The sequence below is a fragment of the Triplophysa dalaica genome, chromosome 20 (assembly GCF_015846415.1).
Source record: "Triplophysa dalaica isolate WHDGS20190420 chromosome 20, ASM1584641v1, whole genome shotgun sequence".
In the NCBI taxonomy this organism is placed as follows: Eukaryota; Metazoa; Chordata; class Actinopteri; order Cypriniformes; family Nemacheilidae; genus Triplophysa; species Triplophysa dalaica.
In genome coordinates this window covers 9806305-9821998 of record NC_079561.1, presented here as the reverse complement: position 1 = coordinate 9821998, position 15694 = coordinate 9806305, and the positions used below count along the sequence as shown (strand labels likewise).

Below are 15694 nucleotides of genomic sequence, written 5' to 3'. Positions count from 1 at the left end.
GTGGTTTCAAATCTGTTAGATTTCTTTATTCTGATGTACATATAAAAAAGATATTTGGAAGAATGCTTATAACCAGACAGATTTTGCCCCCCATTGACTCCCATATAAGGAAAAAATACAATGATAATCAAAAGTGCCCAGAACTGTTTGCTGTCCTACTTTCTTCAAAATTTCTTATTTTGTGTTCAACAGAAACGTATCTTTCCTAATATGGGAGTCAATGGGGGGCAAAATCTGTCTGGTAATAAGCATTCTTCCAAATATATTTTTCTGTGTTAATCAGAACAAAGACAATTATTCAGATTTGGTACAAGTAAAGTGAGTAAATAATGATAGCATGTATGCTATACATGAATGGATATGTAGCGTAAAATTGGACATTACTATATATAATAAATAAATCAGATACGTGTTCATTTTTGGACTTTCTGATTTACAAACATACCAAGCCGTTCGTTTTTAGGCACACACTACACGTCATCTCAGCGCGCCGGAAGAAAATTGATCATCGAGCTGCCACAACCGCTGAACTGGGCAGTGATCGCTCGGGTTCTTCTGTTGGCTTATCACAACGTATTGCGTGTGTGGATGTTTTGATAGAAGGCGCGTATCTAAGCATCTCTTGAGTTTATGTTCTGCACATCAAACTGCGCAACTGTCAAGACAACGTTCTGAAGATTAAAAGCAGACATTTTTGACGACATGGATTCCGCGAATCAAGGTAACGTTAAACAAACCAAAACAAGTAAACGGGATACATTGTCGCGTGGCTGGGATTGGCACGCTTATTGCTTACCCGTGTATTGTAATTAGTGTAATTGCAGTTACGCCTTTTATTTGTGGCTGTCCATGCGCGTGGCCGATGATGGTGAAAGGGAGAGCAGGGCAGCGTAGGCGATCAGGTTACTGCACTGAACCGCTAATGTGATGCGAAAAACAGGCTGAGTGCAGGTGTTTGTGTTGAATAAATTCACCCTTGCTTGGATGATAACCCTCATATGCATAGTTTTGATAATTTTCTTTAATTTTAGGTCTTCAATAATATAATATTTTCCAATAATACGGCCGTAAATTTAACAGCATATGAGTGCATAGATACAAACGGGGCGTTAACTCGATGGTTGTTTATTATATTCAATGTGTGCATAGAACCCATATGTTTTGGGGGTTAACTGGCTTTAACATTAAAAGTTACATTAAAAGTTACATTAAAAGTAACTGACGCTGGGTGTTTATGTCAGTATTTTTTGTTTAAGGTTGTCTTGAGGGTCACTGAAGGGTTTTTGTGAGGGGTTCGACTGGATGACACGTATCAGTCAGACCCACGTGACAGCTGTCTCATAGTCTGACCTAAACTGATCACACTTTAAAACCTTTGATCATTCGTTTACACGTGTAAATATTAAATGGTTCTGTTATAAATGTATAAGATAAAGCAATGTAAGTCGCTTAGGATAAAAATGTAAATGCATGTGAAATGCATGTGAAATGCACCAAGCGCATTTTTAAAATAAACACATTTTCTTCTTAGAAATGCTTGTCACATTAATGCCAAATTTACAATGCTTTTATTAAATGCTAAACTTGCATCACATGACGGCAGTTTGAAGTTATAGCTGCACTTACATTATGCCATTACCATTTTCCCTCCTTGTAACATTCCTCTGTTGCCTGATATCAATCACAAATTAAGACCGAATTAGACCTAAACAGTTTCAACAAATGAAACTTCCTATATCACAACTAATATGCTCTCCCTATTCTTCATAAACATTTACTCATAGTAACTTTTAATCAAAGTGCAGCTGTGACATGTCAGAGGAGAACTTGCCCTCCCAGCTGAGATTGATCTCTCAAGTTTTTTTCTTCTCCATTTAATGTTTTTATCATTGGAGTTTGGGTTCCTCATCACAGGACATTGTTGGCTGGCTTGCTCAGCAGGACACTGCATTTATTTATTAGATATTATTAAGTAGAATGATCTTGCTTGTACTATAAACACCATGGACTGTGCTTTGTTTTACGTTTTCTGTGTTTTTCTTATTTTCTCCTGTAAAGCTGCTTTGGAACAAACCACAGGGTGAAAAGCGCTACATAAATACAATTGAATTGACTTGTCTTGAAAAAACAATATGTGACACTGGATCACAAAACCAGTCTTAAGTAGCACGGGAAAAATTATAGTAAAAGCCAAAAATACGTTCTATGGGTCAAAATGATTGATTTTTCTTTTATGCCTAAAATCATTAGGATATTAAGTAAAGATCATGTTCCATGAAGATATTTTGTAAATGTCCCACCTTAAATAAATCAAAACTTTATTTTTGTGAGTGGATGTCCTGCCACAGTGCCTCTGATTAACAACTTCAAAGGCCATTTTCTCAATATTTTGATTTTTTGGCACCCTCAGATTCCTGAGATTAAAACAGTTGTATTTCAGCCAGATACTGGCCTATTCTAACAACTCATACCTCAAAAGAAAGCTTATTTATTCAACTGTCAGATGATGTAAAAAATTCAATTTCGGAAAATTGACCCATAAGACTGGTTTTGTTGTCCAGGGTCACATATGTGGAAAAAAGCACTGTTTGTATTCTAATGTAACTAGTGTTCAAATGAGTCTGAAATTAGTCCTGCTATTCCTTCCGGTGTTACCTTCATGTAGGTCAGGAACATCAATTATATGAGTTCCATGTGTGTTGATGGTTACAATACAATTATATAAATTGTAATCATTATGAGACCATTTGTACTGTGTTCAAAATAATCTTTTGAGTTTAAGATTGTTTTCAATGACTACCTTTTCTTAAGATGAGAAAAATAACCTTTTGTTACCCACAACGTAACCTACATTTTCTACAGAAAATATAGTAATCTGAGAAAACAAGATTTTTCAAAAGAAATATTATTCTATTAACCAAAATAATAAAATACAACCTCTACAATAAAATTTGTGGCTATTTATTTAGGTGTCCCAGGTGTCAAAAATAACACACACCTCTTACTATCTCATCTCTCTCTCTTTCAAATGTATAGATATCAATTTGAACTCTCCACATAAAGGCCTGGGCTCTGACTCTCTCTCAGATATGCCCGAGGAGAGAGGAGCTGTGGCTGTGAGTCCAGTGACTCTTCCTCCTGGATTAACAGAGGAGGAGGCAGAGGAACTAAGGTTGGAGCTCACCAAGGTGAACATCAAGAGCCATTGCACAGTATCGTCTTTTATCCTCCTCAATATCAAAATATAATCATCAGAACTTCATGTAGTTATTTAGCTGACTTTGCATTCACCTTTAATTCTTCAACAAAATGTGATGTTCTGATATCAGGTGGAGGAGGAGATCTACACCTTGCGTCAGGTGCTGTCGGCTAAAGAGCGTCACGCTGCCGAGTTGAAGCGCAAACTGGGTCTCAGCCCCCTGAGCGAGCTCAAACAGAACATCACGAAAAGCTGGCAGGACGTCCAGACCTCAAACGCGTAAGATGTCCCTTTTTTTTTTACATGTCCCTTTGCTTATTCACACACGACTGAATAACACACTTCTGATTATTTAGGGAAAAAATGTGTATTGAAGTAAATGGGCTAATGGTTTGAACTCTACATTGTTTGGCCTGTTAACCTCTAAGCTGTAAACAGACGTTAAAAAATTAAGCAATTTATAGAGCATGGACAGTATTTCTGTCCGAAACCTAACTAATCTACTCCATTCCTCAGCATGCTTTCCTCTGGCTGACACACATTCCTCTCGCTTTATTTTGCTGGATATAAGCCTTGAAGTAAACGGTCATTCTCCTGTAGAACTGTACATTACCACATGACGCTTACACTTAGACAGAAAGTTTTCAAGTGCTTGTTCAGGCTGTGGAGGTTTCTATTGTTCTCTGCGTGTATTACAGACGGGCATCTACGCTCTTGGTTGAAGGCCCTTCAGTATAATAGTTTTATCAGTTGCGAAATTGAGGTTCTCGGTTATGTGGGAGTTTTATGGTGACACAATCATAATAACAGCCATTTTTTTTCTACAAGCTGTCGAGCTCAAAGCCACTTGTTTTAAGTGTTGCTGCGGTTTTTTTTGTGTAGGTGGACAAACTGCAGTGGTTTAACATGTAGCATGTTTGCCAAATATATAGACGAATCGATATTAGTTTTGATTTTTGAACTGACAGAAACTGTGTGAATTGACCACTTTTGTTAATCCAAAGAATGTCTAATGCTTATCATATGTTGTCAACATACATACATACATACACCAATGCATTCTATCACTTCCTTAAACCATGAAGGTATTGGTCGGTCATTCAGCAAATATAATTATTATGAAGATAGAATAGTGGAAACTCTTTCTCTTCAAGAAGTTTATATCAGGCACCCAATAAACAACCATCTGTGTTGTAGCTATGTAGTGATGGCAGAGTAACAGGGCCGGTGGAATGAGAAGGTTACAGAGTTTTTGACCACACGGGAACGTTGCTGTGAACGCTTGAATTCTTTCTCAGCTATACTCGACTCAAATGGGCGGAGCATTGAAACACCCGAATCCAGAAATCAGTCCATGTTAGCTCACTGTCAACATGATGTGTTTCAAAAGATAACAATAACCTACTATTGCTTTTTGCCCTGGTCACCATAAATAGATCGATAGGCATTAAATACAGCTCATGTACTAACATATTTTGACTTTGATTCGCAAACTCAACTTAAACCTTAACACCTTGTGAGTAGGTTGATCTACCAATATTGTGTGTGTGAGTGTCTAAGTATATGTCACACCCAAAACAGATAAAAATCTAACATAAAGAAATCAAACATGTCTCTCAAATGGGAATTGATCTGCTCTCCTATACTGTAAGATTGACTTATAGGATCCACTTTCCGGTTTGCCAGAAGTTAATTCTCCACTTTGAGACTGAAACTTTATTAAAGGACAGTATAATCGCATCTCACCACACATGGCAAAGCAAATGTTTTGTTTCTCTTTTCAGTTGAATTGGGTGTTTGAAACGCTGATTCATGGTTTACATATTTTTGATTCGGATTTGTTTTTCTTTCTTTCTGGAACGGTCAGTCTTTGTTTGTCCACCTCTGCAAATGTGAAGTACACAGGGTCATGTATATAGCTTCATTCATTTTTAAACTGATATTGCATTCACGTCACGTCTGAATTACATTACAACCGCTGATATAATTTAACAAAGCTTTACTTTTGTGATGGCCCTGTTTTACTGTGTAAACAGACAGTAGTATCACGGGTGTGTGAGAAATCGCACTTCCCTCTTTACACACACACACTCACTCACTCAGTGAGTAAGAACCACACAGACAGACAGACAGACGTGTCCACAGAGCACACATATTTGCATTTGTGTAACTGATAAAGAGTCATGTTTAGATAAATTAACTCAATGTGACCAGTTGACTATGATGCAGCGGTTGATCGTGACACTATAGATTGTGGTTTTGTGCACTTGCTGTAGTTATAAATAATAAATCAGAATTTACTTTGCAGAATCCTCTGTGCTTTCCTGCTCTTAATCTCCCCCGCAGCAAGACTTTTTTTTGCTGTCTGTGATGTTTTGTGCTTGAAGGCATAAATGTACTGACATCACAGGAGCATCTCAACCAAAATGCCTTGAGTTTGTGTCCGAGAATGCTGGTTAAACTAAAGTTTAACCATTTTGCTCGCTGTCCAGTCAAGCAGTGCTCGTGAGGCTGTGTTCCATAACAGCAATTTTTTTTATCATTCGTGTATATGGAGTTTATTTGTGAGTGGAGATTTGAATGTGTCACCTTGTTCGTTTATAGATATCTTTCAGCTTCCTCTACTCTGGATGACATTGCCAACTCTGAAGTGTGAGTCTCTCCATCCCTTAAGTTTTTTCTTGTTTATTTACTTTGGCACCTTATTTTGAAATATAAAGGGTTTCTTTGTGGTGGCTTAATATGTTTGGGGCTTTATGGAGGATGGGTAGAGATCTAGACATGCCGACAGGGATGCACAGCTTATGTTTTATGTTGCTTTGCTGGAGATGGTTTTAATCGATATACTGTAAGTACCTTCACTGTAGATATTTAACAAACAGACCATTTCTTGTAGTAAAACTTAAAGTCCCAGTGAAAAAAAAGTACAATGCTTGTTTTTCTCATGAAATATTGCAGCGTTTATTGTAAGTAGTGTAACAGTGTGGGTCATTCTCTTTTTAAAAATTGCGTGCCCTCATAACTTTAGTTAAAATATGAAAATACAATTCCGTCCTGCTGTATGTTAGACGGCTTGGGCGGAGCAACTGTTAACTCCTCCCTTTCAACTGTCAGTCTGCTGCCAGTTCCATTGCAAAATGCAACGGCTGTTTTTATAAATCCAATCAAATCGCAGAGCAAGACAAAAGCCACGGCCGCTATGTCTCCATCAAAATTCCATTTCACTCAGAAATGCCTTAAAATACAGAAGTAAAAACGATCGCAACTTCCCGTTAACGGGGACTTTAAGGTTTAATTGGAGAAATTTTTGCCTGGGTTTTTTCACCAAGCTTTTGTGGTTCAGAGCTTCGGTTGACTAACTCCTTATAGAACAGCCATAAAGGATCTTTAAAGACGTTATTATTAAGTTCACTTGATGTGTTTTTTCACTTTCTCTTCTCTCTGCTCTCTTGTTATTGCAGGTATAAAAAAACTCAGGAAACATTCTCGCAGGCTGGACAGAAAACCTCCGCCGCCTTCTCCACCGTGGGCACAGCTATTAGCAGGAAACTGGGTGACATGAGGTAACGCATGTGTCATAATGTCAGAGCCCTGTTCTTCCTGTTTTTCTCCCAACTCTTATTCCTGTCGCTAAATAACAGCTTGATGATTTTGATCAATTCTCACGTTTTAACCCCAGCTTGCTTGTTTTTATGAATATGTTATGTGTCTTGTTTTAAATAATTTTCTGGCTAGCATGAATTAGGATTGATTTTAAACCTATTTTAACCTTTATCCCCTTCCATTTTCATGTCTGTCTTTTTATGGTTGTCTACAATTCATCTATTAATCTCAACCTCTGATTATCCCCAGTCAGTTTTAATGCTGCGCAGGGACAACCTTTGACTGTTGTACTTCTCATATGTTAACAGAATTGACGTGTTCTTCTCTCTTGTGACTCTTGTTCCTGTCTCTGCCATTATTTGCTCTTAGTTATTTAACCTTCTTCCCCACCCCTAACACAAACACAAGCCAGAAGTGAAGTGAAGAAGTGAATATCACTATTATGGAGGACTGTTTTGCATTTTCTCTCGGTCCCTTAATGCATTTTTATTGACCGAATGTGGTCAAAAAAGCCAGGAAGTGTTTTCTCCCACCCCAGTGTAGATGCTTATGGTTGTTCAAGCCACATATGTACATTTTTACCACTCCTAAATGTAACAGCAAATGCATACAGGCATTTTTGCATTGGTGAAGAAAATCTCATTTTTATCCGTTTTGAAAAGACACACTTTTGGTGGCCAAGCGTCAATATGCATGATGTGACTAAATGTAAAAATGCTATAAATGTGTTCACAGTTGATCTTTTCATATTTGGGTAATCCTCAGTTTTCTGATACAGTATGTGGCTAATATTCACCATCAGAAAACTGATCCATGAGTCAGTGTTCACCATATTACAGAGAAAAACTAAACGATTCATTTAACAAATCTAAAGCTGCATTCAACGTTAACATAAGTAAAAAGGTCACGTTTAAAATTTACCTAACTTAACACTCTGCAGTCCTTTATATTGGTGTATATAATAAATCTTGTATTTAATTTTTCCTGCTTGCCTCAATAATGCTTGATGCCTAATGCCCAACCCGATTTTGGTTTGTCTTCCCTTTTTCTTTTTAATTGCTGCCTTTTTGGTCTACAGAGCTCTTCCTTTTTCTAACTCCTTTGGGTAAGACTTTTAATAATAGAACATTATCAATGCATGAAGAATCCTGCTATCATAAGTACTTAATATATAGAGCTTTAATGCCTAAAACACATACATAAATTATTTTTTTATTACAGTTTGTTTATTTTTGTACCCTAAAACCCCTGCATATTTTGATTCCTACTTGCTTTGCCTGATCATGTGTTTACAATGTGTAAAATCTGTGATTTAAACATTAAAATTGGAGCAACTTTAAACCACATGATGTGGTGAAAATATCTCATGTGCATTAGTTTGTGTCTGGTATAACCTAATCTGTGCGTGATGTGCTGTCCTGCTCGCCTGCTAACACTTGCACCTCTTTCCTTTTAATGCTCTCGAAGTAGCAACTACTCCATTCGCCATTCAATAAGTATGCCCGCTATGAGGTACAGTATTAGGGTAGACCACTCCCCTTTATATAATCTCAACTCTCAAACTGTTTCTTAATCATTTAAATACTGAGCAGTTGTTGGTATTACCATTTGTATCTAAATAATTAATTAATGTAAACTGCTGTATTAAATATACTCTCATCATTCTGTATTAAAGAGACTTTGTTTTCCGTCAGGTAAAATTTTGAACGCACTTGTTTATGTCAATTAAAATGCAATGTTTTGTTTCACAGGAACTCGCCAACTTTCAAGTCTTTTGAGGATAGAGTGGAAAACCTCAAGGTAAAGGTTTACTCCGGAGTTCGCAAACTGTACCTAGATTTCAACGCTGATCGCTTATTGAAATTTTTTCTACGTGTCTTTTTTTCACAGTATAAAGTGGTTGGAGGGAACGCCAACGGTGAAAGCGCCCACTCTCCGAATGACTCGAACCCAGTCCAGGACAACGCTCCGTTCTGAGAGCCGACCGTCTTAAACACTCATCTCATTACTTTATGAATCCTGAATACACACATGCTTCAGTTATCCCAGAACTCACCCTTTCTCTCTGAATTCTGTTGTCCCCCTCTTTCTGACTCCTTCGATACCCCTCCATCTACTGCTAGCATGTGCTTGTCTCATCTCGCCATTAAAACACTGTGCAGATTCTGTGACACAAAATCATCACAGGTTGCACAAAAAGGAGAAAAATGTTAAATCATTTTGTATTAGAAACTATTTTACACTGCTTTGCATAATGTTTTTACATAACTTTTATCTATATATGAATGTAAAGGAATATAAATGACTATATTTAAACAGTACTGCCAAGAACCATTTATCAGATGGTAGAGGGGTTAAAAACAGGAAATATGAAACATTCAAATCTGAAGGGGGAAGAAAATCTGACAAATAAAAGCACCGTGGTGCAGGTTTCTATGCTGCTGCGCATCCATGGAGTTATTTTTACTCTCCATACAACATGAAGCGATGCTTTGCTGTACACTCGGTGAATGTCTGACCTCTCAGTCGGCCTTACACTCCGTATTCTCACTCTTTATTGGCTTTATTTGTTTCTTTTTGGAATTTCTTGTTGTTCAGATAAATATTTGCATTGATGGCTTTGTTTTATTTATGCTACATTTAAGTCAGAAGTTTGTTTTGTTTGCTTTGCACCATGTTGTGTACAATATGCCAGTTAGCAGATGTCATTGACCTTTTGCTGTCTCTCTCAAACAAACTAACGCAACTCAAGTTTAACTTTTTCAACAACAAAAAATATATATGTATCTTGCTCTCATGTGCACTAACCCGAAAATGTTTAACAAACCGTTTGTTTATTTTTCAGACAGAGGTAAACACTAGTGTAGTCTTGTATGGTAGCACGGTCACTTTTTACCTAGAAAGATATTGGAAAATATTTCACTTGGCGTATGTAGTCCAATTTTTGCCTTTTATATACTTTATTGTTGAGTTGAGTTATATGTGTCAAAGGTTGCTCTTGGTTCGGTATCATACACAAAAAGGATTATTTGCTAGATTTGGTGAGACGTAAGAGATATGACTGATTTACATTTGACTGCCAATGTTATGGCTGATATGACTTTCTATTGGAATTCATTTGTTATGCCATAAAATGTAAAGCCCTTTAGTTCTGCCAACATTGAAAAGATAAGGTAACAAATGAGAGAAAAGACATTTTCATGGGGCAGGTTGTTGTCTTGGGGATAAGCACCATATAGCTTTAAGTTAGTTGCCTTAAGTAGCTAGCTGTTATGAATGGAAAGCTTTGATTTGGTTCTTTTAAAACAGCATAGTGTGAGAGTTATTGTTTTATTTTTCAGTTGTTTGTATCAATAAAGCATTCCTTCAAATTTTGTGGATGTTGTCTCTCATTTGCTTGAATTTTTATTGGCACTTACCTAAATTTGCCAGTAGGTGGCAGTACAACACAACTACATTACAATTACAACTGGGTGATGTTGAAAGGGACAGGCGCTCCTGTAACGTAACATTCTTTGAGAGTATGAACTTATAATATTAAGAATAAAGACTTAATGTACATACAATGTAAGCACACTGTTACCTCATCCAAAGATTGTTTTATTAATGTTAAAAAAATATATATTCAATTATTATATGCTTTAGGTGAATTTTGTTAATATCTTACATAAACATTACATTTTTAGAGATTTAGATTTTTTTCTAATCAACTACCATTTGTCTACCGAATGTCAGTTCGTGTGAAAATTAAAGAAAAACTAGTTCCCTGACCGGGAATCGAACCCGGGCCGCGGCGGTGAGAGCGCCGAATCCTAACCACTAGACCACCAGGGATCTGTACTATATAAGGTGTAAACATGAAATTATACTTGCTATTGTATTCGAATTGTATTCGTATGTCGAATTTTGCGTTTTATTTGTATTTTGTACTTTGTTATGACTAAAAATATGAATATCTACATCTCTTTTTCATACTATGTCATTTTCTACCGCACAAAAGTAATTTAGACCGAAATGTACTTTCCAGTCTAATCTCGATCTCGCTGGTTTAATCCGGTTTCACTCACCCTCAGCTATATAGAAAAAAACAGAGACCCGCCCCCTTTCTCCTTCGCTTGCCGTCGACGTCACCCCTCCTTATAAATAACAGCGAAGAGCTTGATTATGAGAGAAAGCAGCATTGCGGTACATTCTTCTGGACGTGTAAGGTCTTATCCATCCAAACCTTTTCAAATGGGTCCCGTCGCCTAGCGTTCTCTTCCCAACGCCTCCGACTGGATATAGAACGGTGCTCTTATTACACCAGCACGAGCGGAGAAGGTTCGTTGAAACAACCTCTTAAATCCTGTGGTCGTGTTTAACAGTAGACAAGCATTACGAGTGGTCGAGTGTTATTGTTTGGGCTCTAGCAAGTGCTCACAAAGCTGTCAGTGTTCACCGCAAACTGCTTGTTTGATTCAAGTTGTCATGTATGTAGCGTGCGTGTTGTCACGTAGCATATGTAACGTTACAAATCGTCCCTTTTGTGATTTGCACAAGCATCCAATTGTAGCTGTAGTTTGTTTATGTTCACTGTAACGTTAACTAATGTCACCCAACCGTTTGTTAGAACATAAGTGGATATTACATTTTAAACAAGGTTCATTTAATCTGTATACGAGGACATATCTGACCGTCTGTCTTCCTACAGGGTTTCCATCTGTTTACATAAGTTTGTAAAATGGCAGCCATCCCAGCTAGTGGTTCTCTTGTAGCAACTCACGACTACTACCGAAGTAAGTAGCCTTCAAGCATGTACTTGTCATCTTAACTTCATATGTATGTATGTATATATATATATACCCACTATTAAGAGTTAATGTAATGCTGAGCATACATCTTATAAGACTGTCCCTTCGCAGGGCGCATCGGCTCTACATCTAGTAGCAGCTCATGTGGCAGTTCAGAGTATAGTGGGGAGGTTATTCCACATCATCCGGGTGAGTAATGCTTCACTTCGTTCATTCTTGATATCTAGATGTTCTATTAAGAATAGCACTAAAACTAGTGTTAGTCATCTGGCAGGACTCTGATTGGCCTGTTTGATTACATTACCTGACCTCAAGACATACTGTACACATCAGGCTTTTTTAGAGATACTGTTGCCCGTCAACATCACTTTAGTGATAGTGCTTACACCATTGTATACTAAATCCATTGGAAGATAAGGTTGCTTTAGCGAGGACTTTTGCTTTCTTTGTTCTCACACGTTTATTGTTCCGTAGGTCTACCTAAACAGGATTCTGGTCATTGGTGGTCCAGTTTCTTCTTTGGGAAACAGAACCTGCCTGGTATGGGAACTCTTGCTGAAGAGGCTCAGCAGAAGTGAGTCAAAAATCTTGAGGTCTTTGCAACATTTTGGAGATGCTAGTTTCAAGATCTGCGTATTTAACAATAAAAAATTCCAATTCTCTCTTCAGGTCGGGTGTGGTTAGCGTGACCAATGGGCAGGTGACGTGTATTGCCCGGGAGATGGTGATGAGACAGGCGAGTGAAAGTAGTGATGGAGGCAAGTCGGAGGCAAGAAATTCTACCCATTCCTGAATCTGATACCATCTCAGGACCCTCAACGCTAGGGGACGGAAATGGCTCCCCATTTTTTTTTTTTTATGCTTCCCATCCATATAACGGGCTGTTTAAGTGCTTTGTTTTGTTTTTTTATTCATCATTTGTATTCATCATTTTATACATGACAAAATTGAAAATTTGCGAAGATTTTGTACATTTTTACACATCTGTAACACTGGTGCAGTTAAATGTTTTTGTTACTTGTTGCCATTGTATTATCCTGTGTTTTTAACACAATAAATGGTCTTAAACAGCGGGTTGTCTAGTTCAAGACTTTTTTTTGTAATGCAAAAAGTTGGGAGAAAATTCTGTAATCCATTGCTAAAGAATGATACATTTAACCTCATGATGTTCTTAGGGAAGATGTCTTCTGCTGTTTTTTTGGCACATAAACAATTAAGGTACAACCTTCTTTGTGTATTTTCATGCAGTCATTTTGTCTTTGTTCAAAAGGTGGCCTAGGAAGGGCAACACCCTTTCCCTTCTGCTTGGTTGTTTGGACCATGAAAGGGAGCTTGTATAACAAACCGGTTCAGTTCACACTCAAACAATGCATCATCCTTTGTTTTTAATATGGACTTGAAATACAAACAAATCACAGTGAAGGCTTGACACTACTGGGTTTTGCACACTATGATTATGTTGATGGATGCACACTGATTTTCCAGGTCACTAAGTTTTGCCGGCTGGATGGATACATACAAAAAGCCTCTTACTTCACATGTTCTTTTTCTTTATGATTCAGCATTAAGTCCCAGCTCAGAAATTGTAACTGTTCCACACCGCTTTTTGGGGACCTGACTTATGTGCATGTTTTAGTTCTTTGTGCATGGTAGCGAAATATGCATTGGACATATAGTGCAAATGGTAATATTAATATTTTACAACATCACTAAGTCAAAGTTAATAAAAAACGTCTTAACATATCTAAAGTTGAAGGAGCAGGTGCAACATTCATCTCTACACACAGTATAGAGGAGGGAATTGCTGTGAGCTCTTAAAGGGATAGTTCCAAGACAGCAACAAGTTCAGCCATCATTTAGTCACTGCACATCATTCAAACCCTGTGTTTGACTTTTTCGTCTGTGGAATAAGATCTTATAAAAATAAGATTTCTGGAGAAATGTCTCAGTAAGGGCCAATAATGTTTGGTCACCAAAATTCTTCAAAATATATTCTTTTGTGTTTTGCAGTGATATGATGGTGTGTTATGTAAAACATTTTTTTATTTTGGGTGAACTATCCATTTATTATAATCTTTTCCAGCGTTGCTGTGCAGGTGTCTACTTGACGACACGGTTAGCAGGGCTTAGACATCTCCCTGAGGTTCTGCTGGAGGTCGGGCTTCTTAAAATCAGGCCTACTGTCCAAGCATTGGTCATGTGTCCTGAGTAATCTGTTTTCAGACAAAAATAAAAAATGTATAATGCATCTTTATGAAATACACACATTTCTATGTCAAATGTTAAGTGTGTAGATGGCTGACATTGACCTTGAACAAGCTGTATGGTTAAATTTAGTTTTTGCTATTGCAGCACACAGAATGCTCTTTGGAAAATGCTCAAATCACGCTGGGACAACATGCTCATCAGGTCTGGCACAATGCCACCATGCCATAGTGAGTGCATGTCATTTATTAAAGCAATTCAGCAATGTACTATTCTTAAATTAGAATTATTTTAAACCTTTCACTCAAATTGTTTTGATGAAAATTTGTAACGACATAATAGAAATGAAAATGATCTGTGTTTGGGCTGTCTACAAACGTTTTATAAAATGTTAAAAGTGATAACTTATGTTAACGCAATGAGGCACAGTAGTTAACTCTGAACATTCAGTTCAGCCAGCTTGGAAAACTGTAAGTTATCCAGTTGACAAAACATCTGCTTACTGAACTTGTTCGGTGTACCTTGATGTTTAGATATGGTCACCCAGACAGTCACTTGTCTCTGCTTTGGTTCTACGAGGGTATTGGAGAAGCTGTTTACTGCTTTTTTGGGGTCTGTTGGATTGATGTCTGCAAACAAAAGGACATCAAGACATAAAGTCAAATAGGTCAAATGATAAGGAAATATGAAAGTAAAGAGATATCCTAAAAATGTTCATGTACCACACAAACAGTGTTTTTTATGTATTTATTCACTTGTGGGAATTTATAATATTTTCTAAAAATGATTTAATGTCTTATTTCATGATTTAAAAATGTACTTTAAAAATACGAATATATTAAAACAAAACAGCTTCACATATTATTTGAATATACTTTTTTATAATGAATGAATTAGTGAATGAATGATGATAAATTGTTTTAATTATGTTATAATGATATTAATTAAATTAAATTACTTAATTACTTATTAAATAAATAATAAAAAAAATCTAAAATATTGCCAATGACTCCTCGTCATTTATTGAGACTATATTTACAATCTTAAAACAATAACACAACCTGGAATATTGTATTTGGTTGTTTGAGTAAATCGATCCAAGCAATAAAATGAGCACATCATGTCATTGACAGAATCTGAAGTTATGTGATGGTTAAACTTATCGAGGTGTAAATTCTCTCAGAAATGAATTTAGGTAAATAAAGAGAGGATCTGAAAATCCCCTCTGTATGAGCAAAGTGCTCAGACTTTCCATTGCTGTTAAACATAACATTGCATTCACTTTGACATTTGTTCTACTAGGTACTGTTTGAGTATTTGAGCAATTGGTCTATTTCTGGTAATTCACAAAATTGAGGGTGATTCGCATCATTGTTTGCTTGGGTTGATAAGGCTAAAATAGGAACAGTATGTACAGGTTGAAGTTTACTCTTGTAAACACACAGCTTTGAGAAAGAACAGTCGGTATAACACGTGTCTCCTCACTAACACGGAGAGCTAAAAATAGAAATGCACTTACTCCGGTAAAACTCGTTCCGGGCAACCAGAGAGCAGGGGGCATTTACTGTGGTCATGGTCAGCTTTTATCTGTGTATGTGAGCAAACCAAAGAGTGGGGAAATTGGATGTTCCTTGGGAACTTGGGAAAATAGAGGAAAAAACAGTGTTGAATATATGTAAGTGGGTTTTGGGGGGCTATATAAGTATCACGATATTAGGGAAGTAAACAGCTTGTAGTTCCAGGAAGGAAAACAGAGAAATTATGAAAACAAGAAAACACACTTTTAAAAAGACTAAATGTGTTGACTTCACATAAAGCAAACTTGTTGACTGTAGATGTTTGAATCAAAGGTCACAAAAAGGACTTTCGACCCACTTTGTTTTAATGCATATGATGG

The 15694-nt window shown here is 37.0% G+C and overlaps 2 protein-coding genes and 1 non-coding gene across 8 annotated transcripts; 2 read left to right on the top strand and 1 right to left on the bottom strand.

Annotated features, from left to right (window-relative positions):
- The first annotated feature begins 501 nt into the window (after positions 1–501).
- tpd52l2b (tpd52 like 2b) lies at positions 502–10178 on the top strand. Of its 6 annotated transcripts, none has more exons than XM_056732279.1 (9): positions 502–721; positions 3037–3188; positions 3330–3478; positions 5804–5851; positions 6661–6762; positions 7881–7907; positions 8273–8314; positions 8554–8602; positions 8693–10178. In XM_056732279.1, exons 1-9 carry the CDS (start codon positions 703–705, stop codon positions 8777–8779), a joined length of 675 nt encoding a protein of 224 aa, XP_056588257.1. In that variant the 5' UTR covers positions 502–702; the 3' UTR covers positions 8780–10178. The 6 variants fall into 6 exon arrangements, with proteins under 6 accessions (XP_056588257.1, XP_056588256.1, XP_056588260.1 ...); XM_056732278.1 differs by having other exon boundaries at positions 8270–8314; XM_056732282.1 differs by lacking the exon at positions 5804–5851.
- A 386-nt stretch (positions 10179–10564) lies between these two features.
- On the bottom strand, positions 10565–10636 carry trnae-cuc (transfer RNA glutamic acid (anticodon CUC)). The gene has a single exon. It is a non-coding gene; the product is annotated as a tRNA-Glu (tRNA).
- A 322-nt stretch (positions 10637–10958) lies between these two features.
- Positions 10959–12665, top strand: ppdpfb (pancreatic progenitor cell differentiation and proliferation factor b). The gene is made up of 5 exons (XM_056732290.1): positions 10959–11122; positions 11493–11577; positions 11704–11781; positions 12067–12166; positions 12262–12665. Exons 2-5 carry the CDS (start codon positions 11523–11525, stop codon positions 12383–12385), a joined length of 357 nt encoding a protein of 118 aa, XP_056588268.1. The 5' UTR covers positions 10959–11122; positions 11493–11522; the 3' UTR covers positions 12386–12665.
- The last annotated feature ends 3029 nt before the right edge of the window (positions 12666–15694 follow it).

Coding starts and splice junctions, on each gene's coding strand:
- tpd52l2b (XM_056732278.1), top strand. Junction 5,852..6,660: donor GACATTGCCAACTCTGAAGT/GTGAGTCTCTCC, acceptor TTGTTATTGCAG/GTATAAAAAAACTCAGGAAA. Junction 6,763..7,880: donor AGGAAACTGGGTGACATGAG/GTAACGCATGTG, acceptor TTTGGTCTACAG/AGCTCTTCCTTTTTCTAACT.
- ppdpfb (XM_056732290.1), top strand. CDS start 11,523: ATGGCAGCCATCCCAGCTAGTGGTTCTCTTGTAGCAACTCACGACTAC. Junction 11,782..12,066: donor GGTTATTCCACATCATCCGG/GTGAGTAATGCT, acceptor ATTGTTCCGTAG/GTCTACCTAAACAGGATTCT. Junction 12,167..12,261: donor GCTGAAGAGGCTCAGCAGAA/GTGAGTCAAAAA, acceptor TTCTCTCTTCAG/GTCGGGTGTGGTTAGCGTGA.